The 23878-nt window shown below is 46.8% G+C and overlaps 1 protein-coding gene across 9 annotated transcripts in view; it reads left to right on the top strand.

Annotated features, from left to right (window-relative positions):
• Window positions 1-23878, top strand: part of ZNF618 (zinc finger protein 618) — a 182092-nt gene that overhangs the window by 79898 nt on the left and 78316 nt on the right. For all 9 annotated transcript variants that reach the window (XM_061200054.1, XM_061200058.1, XM_061200057.1 and 6 more), the window contains exon 2: window positions 13327-13370. In XM_061200054.1, the coding sequence (XP_061056037.1) occupies window positions 13327-13370 (44 nt within the window). The remainder of the gene's footprint in view (window positions 1-13326; window positions 13371-23878) is intronic.

The raw sequence follows: 23878 nt of genomic DNA, 5'->3' as shown, positions 1-23878 counted from the left end.
CCAGACTTTCCTTTCTTTAAAAAGAAAAAATCTTTCTTAGAGCATCTACTTTGCCCTTCTGTAATTATTTCTTTTCACAACCAAAGTAAGCCTTGTGTTTTGCACATTGTTTTTTTGTGTGTATTTCTTCTGTCTCTGGTCTTCTTTTTTTTTTTTTTGTAAATTTATTTATTTATTTATTTATGGCTGCGTTGGGTCTTCGTTGCTGCGCGCAGGCTTTCTCTAGTTGTGGCGAGCGGGGGCTACTCTTCATTGCAGTGTGTGGGCTTCTCATTGCGGTGGCTTCTCTTGTTGTGGAGTATGGGCTCTAGGCATGCAGGCTTCAGTAGTTGTGGCTCGTGGGCTCAGTAGTTGTGGCACGTGGGCTCTCAAGCACAGGCTCAGTAGTTGTGGCACACGGGCTTAGTTGCTCCGTGACATGTGGGATCTTCCTGGACCAGGGCTCGAACCCGTGTTCCCTGCATTGGCAGGCAGATTCTTAACCACTGTGGCACCAGGGAAGTCCATCTGGTCTTCTCTCTTCTTTGGCGTCTCTTTTTACTCCAAATTTTAAAAGGCCATGGCTCCTTCTTCATGTAGGAATGTTTTTGCAAATGAGAATGTGGTGACTGGAAAACGGGTGCTTTGGGGATCAGGAGACCTCTGTTTCTCTATCTGTAAAAGAAGAGTGTTGGACTAGATTAGTGGGGGCAAGCATGCTACTGTCCCCAGCTTTACCTCGCTCACTGCAGACATCAATAATCAGTCACAGCACTCTTACTAGCTGAGCTCTGATGCGGCCCCAGAATCTTTCTCAACACATTGCCCCAGGCAGCCATGTCTAATTGATTAGAATTGGCGCTGAAAATTGAGCCTGTTTGCCATTCTTGGACTAGATGATTCCCTAGACCCCATTCACATAATGGTTCTCTAAGTATTGGCAGTACAATTCCTTTATTCTTTAAATCAACTGACCGACCTTTATTACACTCCATCTGTATGCAACACAGCCCTGGGTGCTGTGGAGCCACAGAGGAGCTCTAAAAAACTAGCCACCCTCATGGAACTTGCAGTTTGGTTGGGAGCAAGACTGCAGAGAGTGGTGATGTTCCCAGGTACGCTCAGGCACGCCCCTGGTGCTGTAGGAGGTTGTCGCTGTGTCAGGGAGGGCTTCTTGGAGCAGGGCCTGGGGTCCAGCCGGTCAGAGGGGAATGCAGTCTAGGCAGTGGGACAGTGTGGGGAGAAACAAACAACAGGGCCAGCAAGTTTCAGAACTAGGAGGGTCATCAGCGCTCATCTGGTCAGAACTCTCTGTTTGTAACTCAGGAAACTGAGGCTCAGAGGAAGAAAGGGACTTGCCCGAATTTTAGTAAATGATAATTATATAGCTAAAGTTTAATAAATGATAAATCATTTTAATAAATGATAATTATTTCTATAGTTAATACTTGTATAGCACTATATGTCAGGCATTGTTTTGAGAACTTTAATATATTAACTGATTTAGTCCTAAGTAACCTTGTAAGGTGACGACTATTATTTCTCCTATTTGACAGATGAGGAAACTGAGTCTCAGAGGGTTAAGTGATTTACCCAGCGTCACATGGCTTGTAAGTGGTGGAGTCAGGTTTTGAACCTAGGCCATCCGGATCCAGATTCTCTACTGGGAACTACTGAGCCTACTAAATCCTGTTGGAGTCATCAGAACATGTTCTTGTTTTTTTTTTTACTGTATTAATTTTACTCACCACCACCAATGGAATCATAATGACATCATCCAGATCTGTGCTCGTACAGTACTCTTAGCACTAGCTGAGATGTTAACAGACTTTATATGTTTTTATTCTAACCAACAGCTGTGTTTCGTGGGGCTTTTTCTGTCTGTTTTACATAAGAAAACTGAGACTGCGAGAGGTGATGTGACTTGAGGCAGGTCGCAGAGCTAGTAAGTGTCCCAGGCAGAATTTGGAGTCAGGTCTGCTGGACTCCAGATGTCAGAGTTGGAAGGTTTCTGAGAGACTGCCATTGGACAGGTGGGCAAATGGAGGACCAGACATTGCCTCTGCCAGCGGTCAGAGGGGGTCTCCTGGCACGGGGGACTGCTGCTCTTCTCTGAGGACTGTCTGGGCACGCCCGCCTCCCTAAGCCCTTTACCTGGTCCCCTTGAAGAGGTTTTGAGTTGCCCTTACTTGCTGCCTTGTTTAAAGATACCTAAGGGGTTGACTTTTAAAAAACTCTGTCCCCCAATTCCCCAATCCTGGGTTCACTCATTTGAAGCTTGCAACCCTCTGTATTCATGATATGTTTTTTTTTCCCATGAAGCAAAAAAGTTTTTCTTTTTTTACACCCCCCCCCACCCCCAACTTCCTGCTGATCTGAAGTGAATATTTATCATGTATTTAATGAGTAATCTGAGTCTTGGCTTGGTGAGGCTGTACCAGGACATGGTTTATGGCTGATCTGGTTTTAACTCGCTCCAGGCGGTTTTCCCTGGAGTTTTCTGTAAAATCATAAACCTGGAGAGAGAATTTTTGTGGAATCCAGTCACGTGACTTGCTCTTTTGTAAATTGAGAGATTAACTATGTGATGGTTAAGAACTGAGATGCATTTCTTTTTTCAAAAGAAAACAAACAGAGCAGCATTTATGCACCCAGAGGAGCGTGACCTCTTCTAAAGATGGGGAAAGTCACTCGCCAAGGTCACCCCTCTGGGCCTTGGAGCAGCATGGCACCGGGTTTGAGAACGTGAACTTGGAATCGGAGTATCTGGGTTGGAAGCCCGGCTGAGCCTCTTCCCGGCTGTTCCAACACCCTGCAAGCTCTGGGTCCTCGCCTGGACAGTGGGGCTGGGAACGGCCCCCACTGCTTAGGGTGGTTGAGGAGATTAAATGAGATGGTGCACACGATGCCTGCGCCCCGGGCTGGCATACAGGAGGTGCTCAGTAGATGCTGGCTGCTTGGGATCGCTGGTGTTATCCCCCTTCGGGGCCCTTTATGCTGGACTAATAATGCAAGCTGACACTATGGATGTAAAGGCCCCGCTCTAAGTGTGAGGCTGATGAGCTCACTTCATCCTCATAGCAGCTTGTGAGGTGGCCACTCCCATCACTCCCATTTTACAGAGGAAGGAAGTGAAGCACTGAGAAGTCAATTTACTTGCCCAAGGTCCAGCTAGCAAGTGGCAGAGTTTGTGCTCCCGCCTGATTCCCAGTGACTACCACCCCTGCTGCTGAGGTCCTTCACACCTCTCTTCCTCAATCTTAGAGCCTGAGGGCTTTTTGACTACTGGTCCTGGGGAGGGAAACCAGGCCTCACCTTGCTTAGCTCAGGCCTCAGCTGACCCTCTCTGGATCAGCCACCGAACCGGTCTATCTATCTATCTATCTATCTATCTATCTATCTATCTAATCTATCTATCTATTTATTATTTTTGGCTGCATCAGGTCTTAGTTGCAGCATGAGGGATCTTTTGTTGCAGCCTGCGGGTTCTTTGTTGTGGCATATGGGCTTCTCTCTAGTTGTGGCACACGGGCTCCAGGGCGCATGGACTCTGTAGTTGGAGCACGCGGGCTGTCTAATTGTGGCGCGCGTGGGCTCAGTAGTTGCGGTGTGTGGGCTTAGTTGCCCTGTGGCATGTGGGATCTTAGCTCCCGGATCAGGGATTGAACTGGCGTCCCCTGCATTTCAGGACGGATTCTTAACCACTGGACCACCAGGGAAGTCCCCTGAACTGGTCTTAATGCCACCATATTGCCCCCTCCAGCATCCCTTTTGGCAGACAGAATCCCTGTAGTTTCTCTGCAACTGTCTTATAAATGTAAAATTATTTCAGTTTAAAAAGTTTAAAAAACCCCCAAAAACCCAATAACCTTTCTGGGCCTGACCTCAGGAACAACCTCATACTTTCTGATGCAACCTTAGAACCCCTTGTGATCCAGCCCAGCTGGGCAAATAGAATTGACACTCATTAAGCAACCAGGAACTATTCTAGACCCTTTAGGTCCATGTAGGGACTGTGGGCTCCCATTGTGGTACCATCCAGCGCCCTGGGTTGAGAACGAGTCTTGTAGTCTGGGTGGTGAGTCCCACATGGCAGCCCAGGGGAGGCAACTGCCCCTCCGCTGTGAGCCAGGATCCCCCCACTTCTTCTAAGGCCCATGAGTCAGACCTCAGGGGTGGAAGTGGATTCACCTTTTACTCCTGGCCCTCTGCACACAATCCAAGGCTGACAGCGTTCCTCAGCAGCTGCAGTGGTGCATTTATTTTTAAACCTGTCACTTACTAAGCAACTACTGCACGCCAGCTCTACCCTGGGTGCCTTCCAAATGCTATCGCAGGAGATCTTTGTCACTCCCAATAGCTCTAGGTCCTGGGGCTTTCTCTCCTCCACTGCGGTTCCCAAAGGCATCATCTCTTCCCTGGAAGATGACAGTGGCCTCCGTGTTGGGCTCCCTGCCTCTGTACCGCAGCCAGCAGTTGCTTCCAGAGGTGCACATGCCTTCTGGGCGGCCTATGAACCTTGGAGTAAAGCCGAAACTCCTCAGCCTGGTTTACAGGTGCTCAGTAATGACCAGCTATTGATGGCGACAACAAAGACGATGATGATGATGATGGTGATGATAATGATGACGATGATGGTGATGATGATGGTGATGGTGATGATGTCAGTAATAGGGTCCTGCTCCAGTCCACATGGCTGCCCACCAGAGAGGAGAAGAACCTGCCTGTACCTGGAAACTCGTATGAAACAGACAAGGCATGTGCTCGTTCCATTCCCAGGAAGCCTGATTTATTTCTTGATACTTGTCCTCAGATAGCAGGGGCTTGGGGAGGGGCAGAAGGGCACCATAACCTCGAGGAATAAAGACATTGGTCATTTCCCACGGGTTTCCCTTGTAGTTGGAAACATGGCCAGTCAATGAGGGGCCTCCCTCAGCCTCTGGGCTCTGGCTTGGGGTCTGGTCAGGAGCTCCCTGTGTGAGCCTGGCCATGTCAGTGGGCTGGTCCCTTCCTCCAGAGGTGGAGACCCTCAGAGAAATCTCCAGCCCTGCAGGGTTCAGGGACCCAGGCTTCCCAGCTTGGCAAGATGGCACCCTTCTGCTTGCTCACTGGCACCCAGCTTGTGTTAGCTCCATTTGCATTAGATTTTGCATTCCCACTGTTGAATGGGAGCTCTGTGTGCCCTGTTCCAGCATCCTCCCTCAAGAAAGCCCTTCCTGATCCTATGGTCTCAATGGATCCTGTTGTTAAAGATGCTCATGGAACCCAGGACTTTCTCTTCAGAGCATGTCTCTCAGTTGGTAATTATAAATGGGTAGCATGAAGTAAATAATCACGGCCTGTCTCCCCCACTGTTCTTGTTGCTGCTGTGTCCCCAGTAACTTCCCTGGTGCCCAGTACATAGCAGGCACTTAATGGGTAGTATTTGGGTGAATGAATAAGGAACCATGTCTGATTCATCTTAGTATCAGTCCCCCAAGGCCTTGCTCAGAATCACACATCTAGTCTGAACTCTATAAATACCTACCGAAAAATGGTATCAGCCCCCTGGGTTCCAGTTCTTTTAACCCAGAGTCTTCTCTGGTAGCCTCCACTCCACCCCTCAAGCTTGGGACCACTCAGTCAGTGGCTTTGAGTAACCATGTTCAGTTGGGAAAATAAATACAAAATTAGAACCAAGTACCACAAGCTAGAAACATATCACTGAATGCGATCTAAGAAGCAAGGTCTAATTAAGGAATTTATAACAGATTTAGTTCCCTGGGAATGGAATCCTCTTTTAACTTGCAAAGCTATTGTTCAGTGTTGGTACAGTCACCCTTCGTGGATGTTTTTCAAGAACACCTGGTGTGTAAAAGTGGGGACTACCTGTGCTTGAGTTGGGGCCCAGTGGTTGGATAGGAAAACAGTTTATCTACATCGTTTGGGGGCAGGTTTGATTCGTTGGTTCTAGAGATGAAGGGCCAAGTATGTAGAGGAAATGGCCATGGACTTGGGGTGAGAAGACATGTGTGAGCCCTGGCCATGCCGTTGGCCAGCTGTGTGACCTTGGGTACGTCACTTGGCCCCTTGGGTGCTTGGTTAATTCTTGGTCAAAGGGGATAAACTGCAGTGTCTTCTTCTCGAGGTTATTGGAGGATTCAGTGCAGTGTAACAATCTATAAAGTGCTGTGCTGATGATTAATATTCTCATGCACCAGACAGACGCAATTCCATTTTTCTTGGTCCAAGAATTTTGGAATCTTCCCTGATTCTTTTTTTCATACCCCACCTCCAGTTCGTCAGCAAGTCCTATTGGTTCTACCTTCCAGTATATTCAGAACGCAATGTTCTTCCTCCGTTCCCTCACTGCCACGACCCTGGTCCCAGCCACTTTTCATCTTTTTCCTGGGCTGTTACGGTAACCTCACCAGCCTTCATCCTTGCCTATGGTCTGTTCTCAACACAGCATCCAGAATGATCTTTGTTTAAATGGAAGTCAAATTACATTTGACTCTGCCAGAACCTTCCAGTGGCTCCCCAGAGTAAAAGCCAAAGAAAGCCCTTCAGTGGCTGTGAGGCTCTGCCCCCTGACCTCTTGTCGTCCTTGCTCGACTCTGCCGCAGACACACTGGCATCCTGTTTGTGCATTGAGCACACCAGGTGCACTCCTGCCCTTGGGTCTTCCCACTGGCCATTCCCTTTTCCCCAGTCACCACATGGCCAACCCCCTCACCTTCCATTGTTTACCCAGTGACACCTACTCTGATCACCTTATTTAAAATTGCAGCCCACGGCTCCTCCCTTGGCCCAGCATTCTGATTATCCCCTGCCCTTCTCTGTTTTTCCCCCCATAGAACTGATTACTTTCTAGCATACTATGTATCTTACTAATTTATTACTCCTAATACTACCGTCTGCCCCCTCTGCATATAATCACAATGAAGGCAGGGATATATCCCAACTGCCTAGAACAGTGTCCGGTGCATAGAAGGAGCTCAGTAAATACTTGTCAGATGAGCGAATGACTTTCTTCTGACTTGAGTCATGTATCTCAATGGGACAGAAAGTTCAAGTTAAATTTGGGGGATCCACTGGCTGTTGGAAAGGAAAGAGATATATAAAATGAGGTTTGAGTTGTTTCACACCCACTTGTCCTCCTCTCAGTAAATAGTAGGGGACATAGAATCATCTTCTGGGCAGGTCCTGGGGCTCTGGTAGGTGCTTCTCGAAGGTTCGGTGCCTTCTGCAGGCCTCCAGGTCAAGTGCACTTGGTTTCACTCACCGCTGATACTGAGCATCTTCCTGCAGGGTCAGTTATACCAGTTGGAAATTTAAAACAGAATTTTTGTGTTCAAACTAACATACATACATATATATGCAGTACACAGACATATTTTGGACTAATATGCATTTGGTACTTGTGGATATAACATTCACGTGAATTAGTAAGAAAGAAAATGAGATTTCAAAGACGTTTGAGCATGCAGAGAACGTCCCTCCTCTCCCGGTTCACGTTCACTCTTCCCTTCCAGGGGTGGAAGGAAGCCGGGAAGCAGTGAACACTGGGGATTTGGAATTGTCCACTAGTGGATTTGAGGTTGTCCACCCGAAGCCAAGCATAGTGTTTAACACATAGTAGGCTTTCAAGAAATATCTGTTGAATGAAGAAAGGAGTGATTGATTATTTAAGATCAGTTGTTACATTTTATCTAAGTATAATTGCCAATGCAGTTTATCATTCATCTAAGCAACCTCTCGGTATCAGTATTTCCTGAGAAATAATAATTAATGGATTCAACCTTATTTGCTGAATATTTATGCCAGACCCTGAGCTGGGTGCTGGAGACATCGCCACGTGTAGGATGCTGTCTTTATCCAGGAGGAGCACAAAGTCTGGGAGGAACAGGCCTTCCAGGACCTGTGTTCCCCAACCCATAGAGCAGGTGAAAGGCACTGGTGGTGGTGTGTTAGCAGTGTTGGGAGAACAATGAACAGGGACTAATCAAATCTGCTGGGGGAAGGGGGAGTCGTTGAAGTCTCCAGAGAGGAAGCAATTTTTTGTGTTGCAGTGGGGGAGGGAAAAGGCAAGATCCTAATTATACCACCACGGAAATGTGCTGCCTCAAGTCCATCTTTGGCTTGACTGGCTGATGCACCATCTTGGAGATGCCCGCTCCACCCTCTCAGAGCTGCGGGTCCATGAGCCCTCACATTTGCAGTGGCCCCTCAGCCTCCCTGAGCCTCTGGCTCCGCTCTCTTATCGCAGAAAGGCATTTCATTCTTCGAGATCAGGCAGCCAGGACCCAAGGAGCTGTTTTCCTCCATTGTGCAAGCATGACAAATCATTAATTTTTGATTGATTTGCTTAGAATTATGGGCGTCCCAGCATTCTTTCCGCCGCTGAACAGCTGTATAACAAATGAATATATCAGTGTGCACAAAAGATTGGCGATCTAAGAGAAGCAATTACATTGGCCACCCTCCCCCACTCTCACCCCTTCCTGGGCAATGAAGGAAGGAAATTTTTACCAGAAATTCCTCAAGTGGCTTTAAAAAAAAAAAAAATGCCTTTTTATAATTGAATTAAGTCTTTATCTCTTCATCTTTTGCAGCAGATTTCCAAGCACACACCAGTTCCCCATGTGCTTGCTTGGGTTCCATCCATCCAGGAAGAATCTTTAATAATGAAATCTCAACTCACAAATTAAAACTAAAATGAAAAAAGGAAAAAAAAAAAAAAAAAAAGGAGCAAATTCTACCCCTCCTTTTTGCTTTTTTTTTTTTTTTTGGTCGCTGCTATTCCTTTAAGATTTTGGAACCATACCAGTGCACTAAATGTGACCTCCATAACTTTTAAATTAAGAATTTATGCTGGCTTGAAATTTATGAAATATTTCAGCATGAAAGAAAGCCTTTTTCCCTCAGGAAAATTGAGCAATAAATCACAGCACTGTGGATTTACTGCCCTAGAGCCAGCGAGAGATAGGATTTTTTTTTTTTTTTTTTTTTTTTTGCTTCATTCTGAAAAAAAATGTAATCATATAAGACAGCTTAGCTGCTATCCTCCCACTCTCTAGAATTTTTAATTTCAGCTGTTTCTGCTTGGATTTATTTCCAATATTCCTGCTCAGCTTTTCAATTTCCTCAGTTATTAAATTTTAATTCAGTGCATTAGCATTTAAATTAAAAAAGGGTTTATTTTATCGAAATCGTTGGCCAGCCCCCATCCCGTAGCACACGAATTGCCTGTTTCTGCCATTTGCACAAAATGTGAAATGCAGCTAATGTCTTACAACTTACATTTGCACAAATTTAGAAATAAAATTTCTGGGTTTGGAATAATATTTTCTTTCCAAGAAAATCCTTAATAAGAGAATGGAAAAGAACAACTTAACGTTCATTTGGGAGGGAGGAGGAGGGTCGAATGAAACTAAAAATAGCCTTGCCCAGGTCCTGAGAAGAAGCTGGTGTGTTAAGGAGTGGATGGGGCTGGGAGAGGAAGCAGGTGCCCTTACGGGGAGCGGGGGCGTGGTGAAGGGGGGACTTGGATACCTTTACCCCCAGCTATGTGAAAGTGAGGAAGAGGGCCTCTCATGAGTCCACTTCCCCCACCATATTTCATTTACCCTTGAGGGGTTTGGTTAAGGTTGGGTCAGCTCCACATAGAGTATCAGAGATGAAAAGGAGGGGGAGATGATCTGATTGAACTCTCGTGCCTCCCGTGCCTGTCTTTACCTATGAGAACCTCAGGTCCAGGGAAAGGAAAGAGCTTGCCCAAGGTTCAAAGTGAGACCCAGACAGAGCCAGGCAGAAGCTGCATCTTTAGGAGCACATGGTCCAGTGGCAACAGCAATAGAGTTTCCATTACTTTAGTGGTTACTACACATCTCTGGCCTGTGCTTAGGAGTTTACCTACATCGCTGCATTCAATATCATTCTGACCAGCCCTTTGGAGAAGGCCTCAGGGCTGTGGGGTCTGGTAGATGCTCATGACCTTCTGACTTGCAGCCCAGGATTCAGATCAGGCCCGGAGACAGGCTGGGAAGACTCCTGGCTCAGTCCAGGCCTGGCTCTGCCTCTTGCTCGTCTGCTGTGTAATCTTGTACAAGTCACTCTGTTTTTCTGTGCCTCAGTTTCTTGGGCCCAATTGGCATATTGCCATTTTGCAGATGAAGAAACTGAGGCCTAAAGAGTGCAGATGAACTGCCAAGGATTATATAGCTTGAAAATGGCAGACCCAGGACTTGAACTCAGACTTGTCTGACTCTAAGCCCTGTGCTCTTGAACTTTGGTTCAAATGGAGAATCAGATCAGATTACACTGAGTAAAGGTGAGTTTGTGGTTTGGGATGAATTGCATGAAATTGCTGGTAGTAGACCATTTGGGCCTAGGAAAATGGCAAAGTCAACTTAATACAAACAGTAGGGCTTGCTTTGAGATATTTGTGAGGACACAGACAAAGCCGGCCTGGCACCTTAGGGATCTCTACAGTGAGAATGGGTGCCCTCAGCACTGTGGCTGGGGGGGCCCGAGAGGCTGTCCCCTGTTGTTATGGTGGGTCTGGACTCAGCCAGGCCCAAAGGCTGAGATTGATTGACAGGTGCTGTGATATTGACACGTGCTCTCTTGGGCATCTCTCACTTGTGCCCATTGTCCATCTCTACCCCCCTTCCCATATCCGCTTCTCATCTCTGCCAATAAACGGACATTTCCCACCCTGCAGGGATGAACTCTTCCCTCCAGCCGTCTCATTTCCCCAGTTGTACCATCTAGGCTTCTACAAAAGGATTTGTTTGGACAGCTCTTTGAAAATTTTCAGCATTTTGTCTTTGTTTTATAAAAATGGGTGGAAAACAAAAATGCATGTAGCTACCAGTGATAAGAAGCTCAAATATCATAAACACAGTGAAAGGGAAAATGGGTGGAGATGGTCAGGTGTGCCTAAAAGAGAGACTCTTTTCCCCTACCCAGTCCCATGTTCAGTACGCTTGAACTGGTCAACTCTGTGAAATTGTGAAGGAAAAGGACAAAAAAATAAAAGACAACATTAAAACAACATTAAAAGTATATATGGGGCTTCTCTGGTGGCGCAGTGGTTAAGAATCTGCCTGCCAATGCAGGGGACACGGGTTTGAGCCCTGGTTTGGGAAGATCCCACATGCCGCGGAGCAACTAAGCCTGTGTGCCACAACTACTGATCTTGCGTGTCTGGAGCCTGTGCTCCGCAACGAGAGACCGCGATAGTGAGAGGCCTGCGCACCACGATGAAGAGTGGCCCCCGCTTGCCACAACTAGAGAAAGCCCTCGCACAGAAACGAAGACCCAACACAGCCAAAAATAAATAAATAAAGTGAAATTCTTAAAAAAAATAAAATAAAATAAAGTATATATGAAATTCTAGAAATACATGCCTAGAGTTCAGTTTGAAAGGCTAGAGATCATTGGGGATTTTACCATTTTTTTAAGCTCTCTGGGACAGAATTTCCACCTCTACCACTTCTGCCTCTTCTGATATGAGCATTAGAACAACTTCTTCCCATTCGCTTTCCATACAAGTTTGAGGAATGCAAGATGTCGGAAAGAGGCTGTAATTGATCGTGTTCTTTTGCTCCCAGTGAAATGATTTGCAAACCATTTTCCGCTTTCTTGTTTCTTCCATGGAAATAATGCACTGGCATCCCATTAACTGCTCCCTCCCAGGCCTCACGTTTCTACCTCCCTATTTGTCCTTCACCTTTCCGTTTCCCTCGTGTGGGCAGTGGAGTCTGTGTGTGTTCACCCCATTCCCCGATTGTCCCTCCTGAGTGTTGGAGGGAGATAAAATATTCCAGAGCGGAGGAAGGTGGGCATTGGAGTTGACCCAGACCTGGGCTTATAGCTGTGGGATGTTGGATAAATGCCTGAAATTCTTAAATGGGGATATTGTGTATGTGTGTTGGGGAACCCATCAAGAGGATTTGGTGAGAGGCGTTGAATGCCCACACACTAGCGCCGGGTGGGAAGTTAGCTCAGGGAGCGAGTCTAGGATACCTGCAGGGGCCAGGCCATGGGGTGGGAAGTAGGCAAGAGTGGGTGGTGGGGACTGTGGTGAACCAGGTATGTCAGCTCTAGCTGACCAGTCGTGTGGGACTACGTGTTGCTTTCAGAAGCTGAAATCTGGCTTTCTTGGGGGTGAAATGCCTTTATTTTTATATATTGACTGTTTAAATTGAAGCCCGCCATCTGGTTTTGCCAGCTTGCAGCTTCTCAAAAGCACTCATCCAAAGGTAGCTGCTGTTGTTTTTATTGTAGGTCCTCAATCCTTCATCTGCAATCCTGAAATTCGAAAAGCTTGAAAACAAAAAGATGTTTTGTAACTGGTGAGGAGGCAGAACTTGACCTGAAGGGAGAAGAGGCTAGTGGCCGGTTTCATTTAGCCCACTTAGGGCTGACTGCATAAGTTTTACTCTAGAAATATCCACGTGCTTGAGTACCAGGGGCTCCCCAGACCCTGCCAGGGTTATTTCAAAATAGAGAACACATGAACCACATTGCCTTTCTAAAATTGGAAAGGTTCTGAATTTGGAAACACATGTACGCTAGAGTCTTGAACCTGCATTATTCTAACTGTGATTACTATTATTATTAATGTTTTGACAAAGCTGGGGAATGCATCTCCAACCAGGGGTGGTGGAGAACCCAGGCGTTTTTCGCATGTCCTTGGCCTCCTCATCGAGGTCCCCCCAGCACTGGCCTAGGAGTCAGGATCCCCGGGTATTTGTCACGCAGTCCTCATGAGACTTCAGGCAGCTCCCTCCTCTCCCAGGGCCTCAGTCTCTCCATCTGAACCAAAATTTTATGATTTCTGAAAATTTCATTTGGTCAGCCTTATCTTCCCATCGCCCAACCCCAAATAAAAGAGATTATGAAGCAGTGCTCTCTTGCCTCATCCTGCTTGCAGGGTTGGGGGATGGACTATTTTAACATAATAGGATTTTCCCCCTCCAGTTGGTAGGAATAAACCTTCAGCTACTGTTTTATTGGAAATCTCAGCTGAAAATGAAAATGGTGCAATTCAATCTCAGATTTAGTTGGTTACTTACTTTTCACTGAGCCCCCAGGGCTCTGTGGTTGCTGGGTTTGTGTTGGCAGTGGGTGCTCAGTTGGATTTAAAGGGCCAAGCAAATTGGGGTGGGGGGGGTTGGCTGTCCTAACTCCCTCTTACCACTGGGGGCAGACTTTTCTAGCCTGGAAGAATGGAGCAGGGCGTTGTGGCTGGCTCACCCCTCTGAAGGCTGGTGTTTGAGCGGGAGCTTGGTAGGGTACAGTGGGTAGAATCTGTGTTTTCCTCTTGGCTGATTTAGGTGTTCTGGGTTTCTTTTGCAGGCTGACGGAGCCAGTGCAGCTGGAAGGAAAAGCACGGCAAGCAGGTATGCTCTGCCTCCCCCACCCCCTACTACACCCCCCCGTCTTCTTCTCCCTGGTTTCACGACTAACAGCTACTTCTCTGTGGTCATCACCTTCTACCTGAAAGGATGAATGGTCCAGGCCAGCTCCCTTTGTTGAGAAGTATCCATACTTCCCTGGAGGATATGAGGTTGTGGGTAGCACTTTGCAGCCCTCCTGGTGCCCTCTCTGGACACCTGTGACTGGAATCTAAGGATGACTCAGTGCTGAACTGACCTTGGCCGCTCAAGTTGGGGGAGACTTAGGGTGAAGTGCAAGACTGGGCAGAAGGACCTGGGTTTGAATCCCATATCTCGGCTGCTGCATTGTGAACTCCAGGGATGCCCATCCTAGTCTGGAATTCATCAGTACCGCTTGGGTCCTGCTCATATCCTGAACCTGTCCCTCCAAAGCAGGAGGATGGAATATTCTGCTTAGCCAGACCTCACCCTTGGAGCTGGCAGGAGATGGGGGAAGGGTGGTCCCCAAAGGAGAGCTGGGCTGTCGTTACCAAAGATGGGGGAAAGCGATGCTGGACAGGCCCATGTAGTAGACGTCCGCCACCAGGGGCGCAGGCAGGCACTTAACTTGGTGTAAAAGTTAGTGCTGCTGCTGCTGTTTGTTAGGTAGAGCAGAGCTGCAGTGGCCAGATGACCTTTATTTAGGGCATTGGAGGCAAGAAGAAGGCAAGGGACAGACTAGAGAGATGGCTCCTTAGGCCACACCCTCAAAATCTAGAACAGGCTCTGGGATTACCTACTGGAGCTGGGTGTGCCAAGCAGAGGAGTTTGCCCTTTAGCACATGGAACACTAGTTCTTTAAATGTTAATAGATTTTTATGGAAAAAAAGGGGTTCTATGGCCAAATAAATTGGAAGGATGGTGAGTTAAACAAAGTCAACAGATTTCCTTGCTGTGGAACTTTTCCAAGCATTTCATGTGCTAGTGTGTTTGCTTGATAGCATCCGAGAGAGAGAGAGAGAGAGAGAGAGAGAAAGAAATGACATGTTTCTCAAACTTACTTAACTACGGAACACTCTTATTGAGGTTTATCCCATGGAGCCAGTGTTCTGTGCAACGTGCTTTGGGAAACCGAGAGAGCAGAAGAGTAAGGTGTTCAGCCCTGTGTTTCAGGGAGATCACTCTGGCCCCCGTTTGCAGGAGATACCAGGCTGAAGGTCAGTGTGTCCCACCCAAGCCATCATGGCCTGGCTTCCACCCACCTCCCCAGTCTCCTCGTATGTCTCCCCCTTGCTCAGTCTGTTTTAGCTACCCTGGCCTTCTCTTATTTATCTAACACTGTAAACCAGGGGTCGCCCATTTTTACCTAGAAAGGGTCGGATAGAAAGTATTTTACACTTCACAGGCCATAGGTCTCTGTGGCAGCTTCTCAACTCTGCCAGTGTAACTCGAAAGCAGCCATAGATAATACGTAAATACACAAGTGGTCATAGTTTGCCAACCCCTGGCCTGAGAGCCTTTGCAGCTGCTATTCCTTTGCCTGGGATGTTCTTTTCCCTGATCTTCCCATGATTCGTGCCCTTTGATCCTTCAGGTCTCAGTTCCATCCTCCCCTCTGAGAAGCCTTTTCTGACCCCCTCTGACCCTGCCTGTGTCCCTCGTGGCCTGTTTATGCTCTTCAATTATTCCACGTATTTGTGTACTTTTCTCTGCCTCTTGACTGCCAGCTCCAGAGGCAGAGGCCACGTCTGTCTTGTTCACTGCTGTGGGCTGGCCTCCAGCCGGTGCTCAGTGAGTGCTTATGGGATAGGTACACTGAGTGAGATGGGAGAAGATGCATGATGTAGGAGTCAGGAGTGTGGGCTGGAATGGAGGGCTGCACGGCCGGGCTTGGGCCTGGGAATCTGGATAGTGACTCACGTGGCCAGCAGCTGCCCAGATCCTTTGTGTTTCTCTCCTGGGCCCCTGGTAGTGGAATCTTGTGTAAGAACAGTGTATGAGGCTACGGCCTGCGGGGCAGTGGGAGTCCCTAGACTGCCAGTGCCTGGAAGAGTTTCCTGGATCTGAATGTCAGGACTGGAAGGGGCCTTGGGCTTTGTCAGGTTCCCCTCCCCACTCCCAACCCCCTTCATTGTACACATGGTGAAGAAAGGCCCTGCTCAGGGTCATGTGCTGAGTGAATGGCAGCATCAGGCCTTGACCCTGCCTAAGCCAGTGCTTTCTCTACACGGTGATGCTGTACTCAAGTGAGGGCCTAGCCAGCCTCCCCCCCTGCCCTCTCGTGTTCATTGAGCACCTGCTAGGTTAGGCCCAGTGCTCTGTGCTATGGACTCAGGTGGATTAGATGCTAATTTATTCATCCAGCAGATATTTGAGCATCTGCTGTGTGGCAGGCACTGTTCAAAGTGCTGGGTCTGCAGCAGTGAATGGAGACAAATTTCCCTTCACTCCTCATCACTTGTATGTGGATGTGGTCCTTGCCCTCACTCTCTAACGCATGAATCTCTCCCATACCAGCATCTCTGCCTGGTGATCAGAAGACAGCAGGCGGGTTTCCCCACCGTGCTCATAGGTGCCTGAAGCTCTGTTTTGAGTCTTATCAGCCCAAGGCTGTAGTGAGAGGGAGAAGAGTGCTGCGATAGATTAGAGATGCTTGCCCCGGTCAGGGGAGGCGGGAGGTGGCATGTGTGCCATCTATTTGCTCTCCCTGATTAACCTAGGTTTGCATATACTCAGTGATGGAGCCCCCCCATGTTATTACCACGGTGCCAGAATATACACCAGGAAGGGCCAGCCCAGACCTTAGTGTGTGACTTGAGATGTAAAGAAAACATTTCTAATAATAATAATAACAACTACCATTTAGTCAGGCTCTGAGCTAAGTGATTTACATTTATTAATTGATGTAGTCTTTATCACAGCTCTGTGAAGGATGTGCTTATTATTCCCACTTTACTGCTCAGAAAGCTGAGGCCCAGAGAGGTATACAGGCATCAGGCTGCCCAGTTGGAAGTGAGCATCACAGCCAGCATGCCTGCCCAGGTCTGACTCCTCTGATGCAGGTGCCTCACCACTGTGCCCTCCTGCTTCCCCGTAGGAAGTGATCAGTTTACAGAGGTTAGAGGAGCCTGTTAGGGGACCAGGGCTGGGCCATAGGCTGGGGGCTCATCCAGAAGGCAGGGCCTCCAAAGGAGCTCACAAGTGCGTTTATACTGATTCTGTCATTAAAGCTAACAGAGCATCTTTGAAGGACCAAAGCAGCATTATTGTGGAGTGACCCAGCTTTCAGTGTGAGAAGTAAGTTCTGCATTTCAAACATCTCTGCACGTTTGTCCAGAGAACATTAACATAGTCCTTAGCTGACGCCACTGGTGAATTTGACCCCGGCCTTGGGTTAGATTGGCCAGGTGGGGTTTAGAGTTGTAGATACTTGATGGAACATTAGACTCATGCAGTCCCTGTTTCAGATGGGGAGACAAAGACCCGAGGCTCCCTGAAGTCAGAGTTAGGCTGGATGGCCCTGGTCGGGACTGACCTTGAAGGACCTGTGACTCTCTGGCCTCTGCTCCCTGCTCCCAGCCGTGCCGCGCATGCTGTGTTATCACACCAAGGTCTGCTTTCGTCCCAGCGCCTTCCTTTTGGCCCAGAACACCTAATTTTGTTCCTTCTCCAGAGGGCCTCTGGCTAAACCCCAAAACCAACAGCATGGGCTGCTAAGGAATGAGTGTCAAATTGAGGGGGACAAGGAGACACCTCTCCTTGTGTTTCTGATCCTAGGAAACAACTAACTGTGGTTTGGTTTACTTCTCTGTAACCCAACCTGGGTCAATTTTACAAGACCAGTGATTCCAGCACTTGAGGTTAATGCTAACCTAGTGTGCAGGTTACAGATCACGTGGCACAACTGCAGCCAAACGTCACTTATTTTAAGAAGCGTGGGAGGCTGCGGGGCCTTAACTGTGGAAAATTCTAAAGGAAACGCAGTTTTCATAGTCAAGTAAATGTAGCTACAGGCTTGCTGTAATGAAGAATTATGCCCTTTTTTTATGTCAGTTGAAGGTTTTCAGAGCTGGTAGGACTCTGTAGATAATCTGGTCCAACCCTTTCATCTGGAGATAAGACAGCCAGGGATAGAAGAAGCTGAGGGACTCACTTGTTCACCGGGTGTACCAGTTGCCTAACAAGTGATCAGGATCTTCTAGACAGGGAGATTGGCGTGGGGGAGAAGGTGATAAGACCAAGTCTCATTCATTCATTCCACAAACACTTACTGAGTGCCTACTAAGTCCTGGGGTCTGACCTAGGTTCTGGAAATACAGTGGTGAGCAAAACAGAAATCCCTGGTCTTGTGGAGCTGATGTTCTAGTGGGAGTGGAGGAGACATAATAAATACTGAAAACACATTGTATGCCATTTGGTAAAAAGTGCTGTAGGGGGAAAGCAGGGAGGGGTGTTGGGAGAGTCAGAAGGAGTATTGTATCAGCAAGAAGGTGACATTTGAACAAGGATCTGAAGGAAATGAGGGACTGAGCCAAGCAGTCATTTGGGGGAAGTGCATTCCAGGCCGAGGGAACAATAGGTGCAAAGGCCCTGGGGCAGGAGTGTTACTGGAGCAACAGCAAGGAGGCCGATGTGGCTGCGTAGGGCCTTGGAGACTTTTGTCAGGACTTTGGCTTTTACCCTGTGTGAGATGGGGAGCCACTGGGGATTTTGAGCAGAGGAGTGACATGATATGCTTTGGTTTTAAAAGGATCATTCTGGTTGCCAGGAGGAGAATAAACTGCAGGGGGCAAGATGTTACAAGACATATTGCCGAGGGTTCAGGACAGGCAGGACCTTAGAAGATAGGCTTGGAAGGGAGTTTCCAAAAGGCCCTTTTTTTCAGGGCTGAGGAATCCATTTCAGCAAAGCATTGTGTAAGTCCTGCATCCAAAATGCACAGCCTCCTGCTTGGTCCTGGGAGAGCCCCAGAGTGGAGCAGCATGGTCCCTGTGGCTCCCAATCTCCATGCCTGGTCTGCTGGGCATCTAACTCACCCTCTCTCTGAGCCCAGACTACCTGGGTTCAGATCTGGCACCATCTACTGCCTGGTTGTGTGACCTTAGGCTAGTTACCTGACCTCAGTTTCCTCATCTGTAAAATGGGGATTATATTCATACCTCCCTCATAGTGGTGTCAGTGAGTATTCAGTGCAGTAATAATGATATGTCTACCCTTAGCACAATACCTGGCCTATAGTAGGTGCTCAATAAATGCTTGTTTTTATCACCACCATCACCACGATGCTGAATTCCATTCCTAGGAGGAGGGAACAGTGGGTGGCAATTGATTTCTTTTTTTTTTTCTTTGTCGGAGAGGAAAGATTGCTTTATTCAGGAGGCCAGCAACCTGGGGAGAAGATGGACTGGCATCCAAGAACCAACTCCCAAGATTCTGCTTGACCATGAAAGTTTTTAAAGGGAAAAATGGGGAAGTTAATCAATCGCAGTTAATCATTTGGGGAGGGGGTCAGAGTCTTTTATCTTCCACTGTGTGCAGATTTTCTTCTGATTGGTTGGTGGTGAGGTAACAGGGTGTTGCTCCAGGCATCATACTCAGCCTGAAGTTACCAACCTCCACCTGGATGGGGGCCTTAGTTCCTGCAGAAGAACTCAGAGATATTGTTATGTATATTCCTTGAGGAAAAACCAGAACCCTGCTTTATTATTGCACTTCTGTTTCTTCACTGCTCTTCCTTTGTTTCTGCATTCCCTCCCTTCCCTGACAAGCAACTGTTTGAATCTGCCCTTTGGTACTCAGGGAAGGTCTAGGAGGCTGAAGCTTCTTTCCTACAAACAAGAAATGGGGACACAGAAAGGATTTCTACTGAGGAGGGCCCCGCAGGGTCTGCTCAGTTTCACACAGTGTCAGCAAAGTTCTGTTGCCACTTAGCATTCACCTCTAGGAGCCAAAAAATAAGTGGCTAGGTTTAAGATGCCCATGAGGTTCCTTCTCCAGCGATGTAATATACCTGGCCCTTTTGAAACCGTGCACCTCAGATTGGGACTTGAACCCACGTGCCAGGACGTGAACCCAGCCTAAACCCAGATTGGGACTTGAACCCACACAGCCGGACTCGAACCCAGCCAAAACTCAGATTGGGACTTGAGCCCATGCGGCTGGGACTCAAACCCAGCCAAAACCCACTGTCTTCCAACTGAGATCACACACCTGGTTTCAGGACTCAATGAAGCTCAGGTTCTTGATGTCTCATCACTGAAAGAATTCAGTGAGAGACAAAGTGATAGGTAAGAAGTGGATTTATTTAGAGAGAAACACACTGCACCAACAGAGTGTGGGCCATCTCAGCAGGTGAGAAAGGCACCAGGGTATGGGGTTGTCAGTTTTTATAGAGGTGGGTAATTTCATAGGCTAATGAGTAGGAGGAGTATTCTAGCTATTTTGGGAAGAGGTGGGGATTTCCAGGAATTGGGCCACCGCCCACTTTTTGATCCTTATGGTCGGCCTTGGACCTGTCATGGCACCTGTGGGTATGTCATTCAGCTTGCTGATGTGTTACAGTGAGCATATACTGAGGCTCAAGGTCTAGTGGAAGTCAACTTGTCAGATTTGTCCGCCGTCTTGGACCCATTTGGTTCTAATCAGTTTATGTCATGTTCTCAGGCTATGTCATTCTTTCAGAGGTTGTGCCCTGCCCCCTTCCCTCCTGTTTCATTACCCCTTCAGAGATTTTACTCCCATATTCTTTTGGGAATCAGAAGTAAGGGAAGGAGGCAGGGCACAACCTGTGAAAGAATGACATAGCCCGAGGACATGACATAAACTGATTAGAACCAAATGGGTCCAAGATGGTGGACAAATCGACTTCCACCATACCTTGAGCCTCAGTATATGCTCACATCAGCAAGCTAAATGACACACCCACAGGTGCCATGACAGGTCCAAGGCCGACCACAAGGATCAAAAAGTGGGCGGTGGCCCAATTCTTGGAAATCCCCGCCCCTTCCTAAAATAGCTGGAATACTCCTCCCATTCATTAGCCTATGAAATTACCCACCCCTATAAAAACTGACAACCCCATACCCTGGTGCCTTTCTCACCCTCTGAGATGGCCCACACTCTGTCTGCGGAGTGTGTTTCTCTCTAAATAAATCCACTTCTTACCTATCACTTTGTCTCTCACTGAATTCTTTCTGCGATGAGACATCAAGAACCTGAGCTTCATTAAGTCCTGAAACCAGGTGTGTGATCTCAGTTGGAAGACTGGGTTTTGGCCAGGTTCGAGTCCCGGCCACATGGGTTCGAGTCCCAATCTGAGGTTTCAGAAGGGCGATGGTCCATCTTCTGTAACTGCTTCCAGGCTGAGTAGGGGCATTGACCCTGCCTGTCAGGGAGTAGAAATCTCTGGATGCCTGATCTAGGGGCCCCAGGGGCAGGGCAGCTCTTTGTTTTAAGTCAGTATGGGCTGGAATCCTCACATAGCCATCATCTTGGTGTGGAACTGTTGTAACTGCTTCCATAGCCTTTCTATGAATCTTCTTGATCATGAAGCACTTTTTGTAACAGCATCAGAGTACAAAAGTATCTTTAAATGACAAAAGAATTAAAATGCATGTTTAAACATCTGATTACAGTGTAATCGATAAAGAAAGTTGGTTACAATAACCAGAATTACCAATGATTACATTTAACTTAACATACCAAATAATCCTAGTTAAATATTTCTCTTAAAGATACCTCAGGGGATCTCTAAAGTACCCCACAGTTAGCTGGAAATCAAAAGAAACTTAATTAAAATTTGGTATTTGGGAAGCTTGTCAAAAGTTTTAAAACATTTGGTCAAATAAGATCATAGGTCACTGTGAGACAATACTTATTCCTTAATCAAAGTTACAAAAGATCTCAAAAACAAATACAGATCACTTACAGGCAAAGAAACTCATACTATCTGTTATTATAAGCAGCATTTCAAGAAAACTTTGGAGGGAGAAACCAAATCCAGTCTTGTTTTAGCCCGTTCCTGACAAAATCCATTTACCCAACTAATCATGCATAACTCTTTTCAGTTTTTTTCATTCTTCACACCTTCGTTTACTAAAAACACATATCTTACTTTTCTTAAAAGTTTTTTTCTCATTTACTTTTCTTGTTGACAAATTTGTAGCACATAGAATAAGGTCTTGTTTGACCTCTGATAAACCTCGGTATGACAGAAGTATTATGCTTAACACTGATGACTCTTACATGTCTCTATTAATTAAACCAACAAGCTTAGCCACCTTCAATACCAGATATCAGTTTAGTACTGAATATTTTCCAGATGCCATGAACCTGAAATTCATTCTGGCCAGATTATTTTCTATTTCTGAGTATTTATATAAGCAGTTAATTTTTTAAAAGCCAATTAAGTAGAGCACTTTTATGAATTAATTTTTGGCAATACCGTACACCTACAACACACGTATACATACATATGAACACACAAACACAGAGGCCTCATAGTTCCCATTCCAAAAATTCAGCCCTGAGTCAGGTACAACATGAAAGCCATCAGTTACAAGGGGTTGGATTCAAATTAGGCTTCTAGCAGATGGAACAAATCAAGGTCACCTATCTAGATGGCTAAATCCTTTTTACTAGTGTTTGCAGAGAAGACACTTAAGATTTCTATTTATCCTTGTGACAAGTCAAGTTCTAAATTACTTTTCCCTCTTTTTAAAAAATTTGCATTTAAAAAGATGGCAGAGATAAGTGTTCCTGAGAAGACCAGATAGGACATTTGCATCTCAAAGGTACAGGCAAGTTCCTCCTTGGATGACTTTGTTTCCCCTTTGTTTAATACTTACAAGCCTCTTAAGATAAATAAGGAAGGTTTGGGGAGTGGTAAAAGGATTGGTGGGTTTTGGATTATTTTTGGAGTCACTCCTCTGGTCCTGTAAAGACTGCATTTGTAAAACAAGGACAGTTTTGTTTTCTTTTTCAAAGAATTGGGTGGTTACCTCAGTGATATTGGAGGACTGACCTACCCATTCACCTGTATTGGAAAGTTTTACTTTTCCTCATTTAGCTTAGGGGAGAAGGCCTCTTCTAAAATTCCTATCAGGCTCTGAATATCAGCTATGGTCAGTTTAGTCAGACCAGTGGCCTCCTATTTTGGTAATCTACTTACAAACATTTTTGAGGATCTTCCCTAGGTTTAAGAAATTTGTACCTTATATTTAGACACTGTATAACCCTTTTTACTTAATAATCACCAGCTGGATATCTTTGGCCAAGCCTGGAACCTCAGTATTCCACATTCCAGGGTCTACTAAGGCTTCTATTTTAACTTCAGATTTTATCTGTTCCTCTTTGCTTTTTATTAAAACCATTTGGTGATGAGGGTAGTTCCCTTGCCCCTAACTTAGTTACAGATCTCTTCCCATTAAAGGGATGGGACAGTCAGGCACAAACAGAAAGGAATGTAAAAACAGCTGGACATTGATCTTGCACAAAAGGGGTTCCAGGAAAGTGTGCCCCTCTCTCTTCCCTGACAACCCCATTACGTATTTCTTATGATTGCTAAGGTTTCCAATCCTTTGGGTTAAGACCGAGAAGGCTGCATCAGTGTTTATAAGAAATTCTACCAAGTGGCCTGCCACATCAATGACCACCCGAGGCTCGACATTAGTTATGTAGATGGTATCTCTAGGCAGAGCCACTTTCTGCCTTGGACCCCTTTAGTCTTCTGATTGCAAAACCATCAATGGCCGAGGGGCCCCGTCGCTCTCTGGCATCTGGAGCATTCCTTCTTCCAATGCCCTGGCTGTGAAGGGCACATCGATCCAAATCTTCCCTCCAGTGACCCTTTTGTCCACACAGGGTACATTGGCCTTGTATGGGTATCCAAGGGCCTTGTGGTCTGCCAGGGCCAGATTGGCCCAGAAAAGCCGGCTTCCCCTTTGGTGGTCTGTGAGCGGACAAAGCCACTGCAATCATTTGGGCCTTTTGTATATTTCTCTGGGTGCGTTCAGACCTTTTGGCCAGCATGGGCAGAGTTCACTTTCTGCTTAATCAGTTACTGTTAAGCCTAGCCTCTGCACAAATAGGGCCGATTCTGGAAAATTCAGACATCCTTGGATTTGTCCTCTGGAGACGGCCCCAGAAATGCAAACTACAAGTCATATGCGTCAAAATCGGTAAATCCTTTTTCCAAATGGTACTGCGTTCTTGAGCTTGGGGTGGTCCAGCAAAGGGAAGTGATTGGGATCTCTAGGGAACCTGGGCTCAGTCCACCCACCCAGCTCGAGTTTCCCACCTGTGCTCCTTGAGCAAATTAAGCAAGTTCTCCTTGTGAAGCTGCAGTTACCAGTTCAGAGCATCTGGAAGTCTTGTCTTGTCCTGACGAAGCACATTCTTGAGAATGGAACCAGGATGATCTGACCTGGTTGCTTCTTGAGCCCCTTGATGACAAGGGCCCTCAATCTGAGAAAGTATCTCGGGAAACATCCACAGCCTCACTGTCTGTCTGGCTCTGCCAACAGGAGAGAAAA

The sequence above is a fragment of the Eubalaena glacialis genome, chromosome 9 (genome assembly GCF_028564815.1).
Source record: "Eubalaena glacialis isolate mEubGla1 chromosome 9, mEubGla1.1.hap2.+ XY, whole genome shotgun sequence".
Lineage (NCBI taxonomy): Eukaryota > Metazoa > Chordata > Mammalia > Artiodactyla > Balaenidae > Eubalaena > Eubalaena glacialis.
The sequence above is the reverse complement of the archived record's forward strand: the minus strand, read 5'-3'. Positions and strand labels throughout refer to the sequence as shown.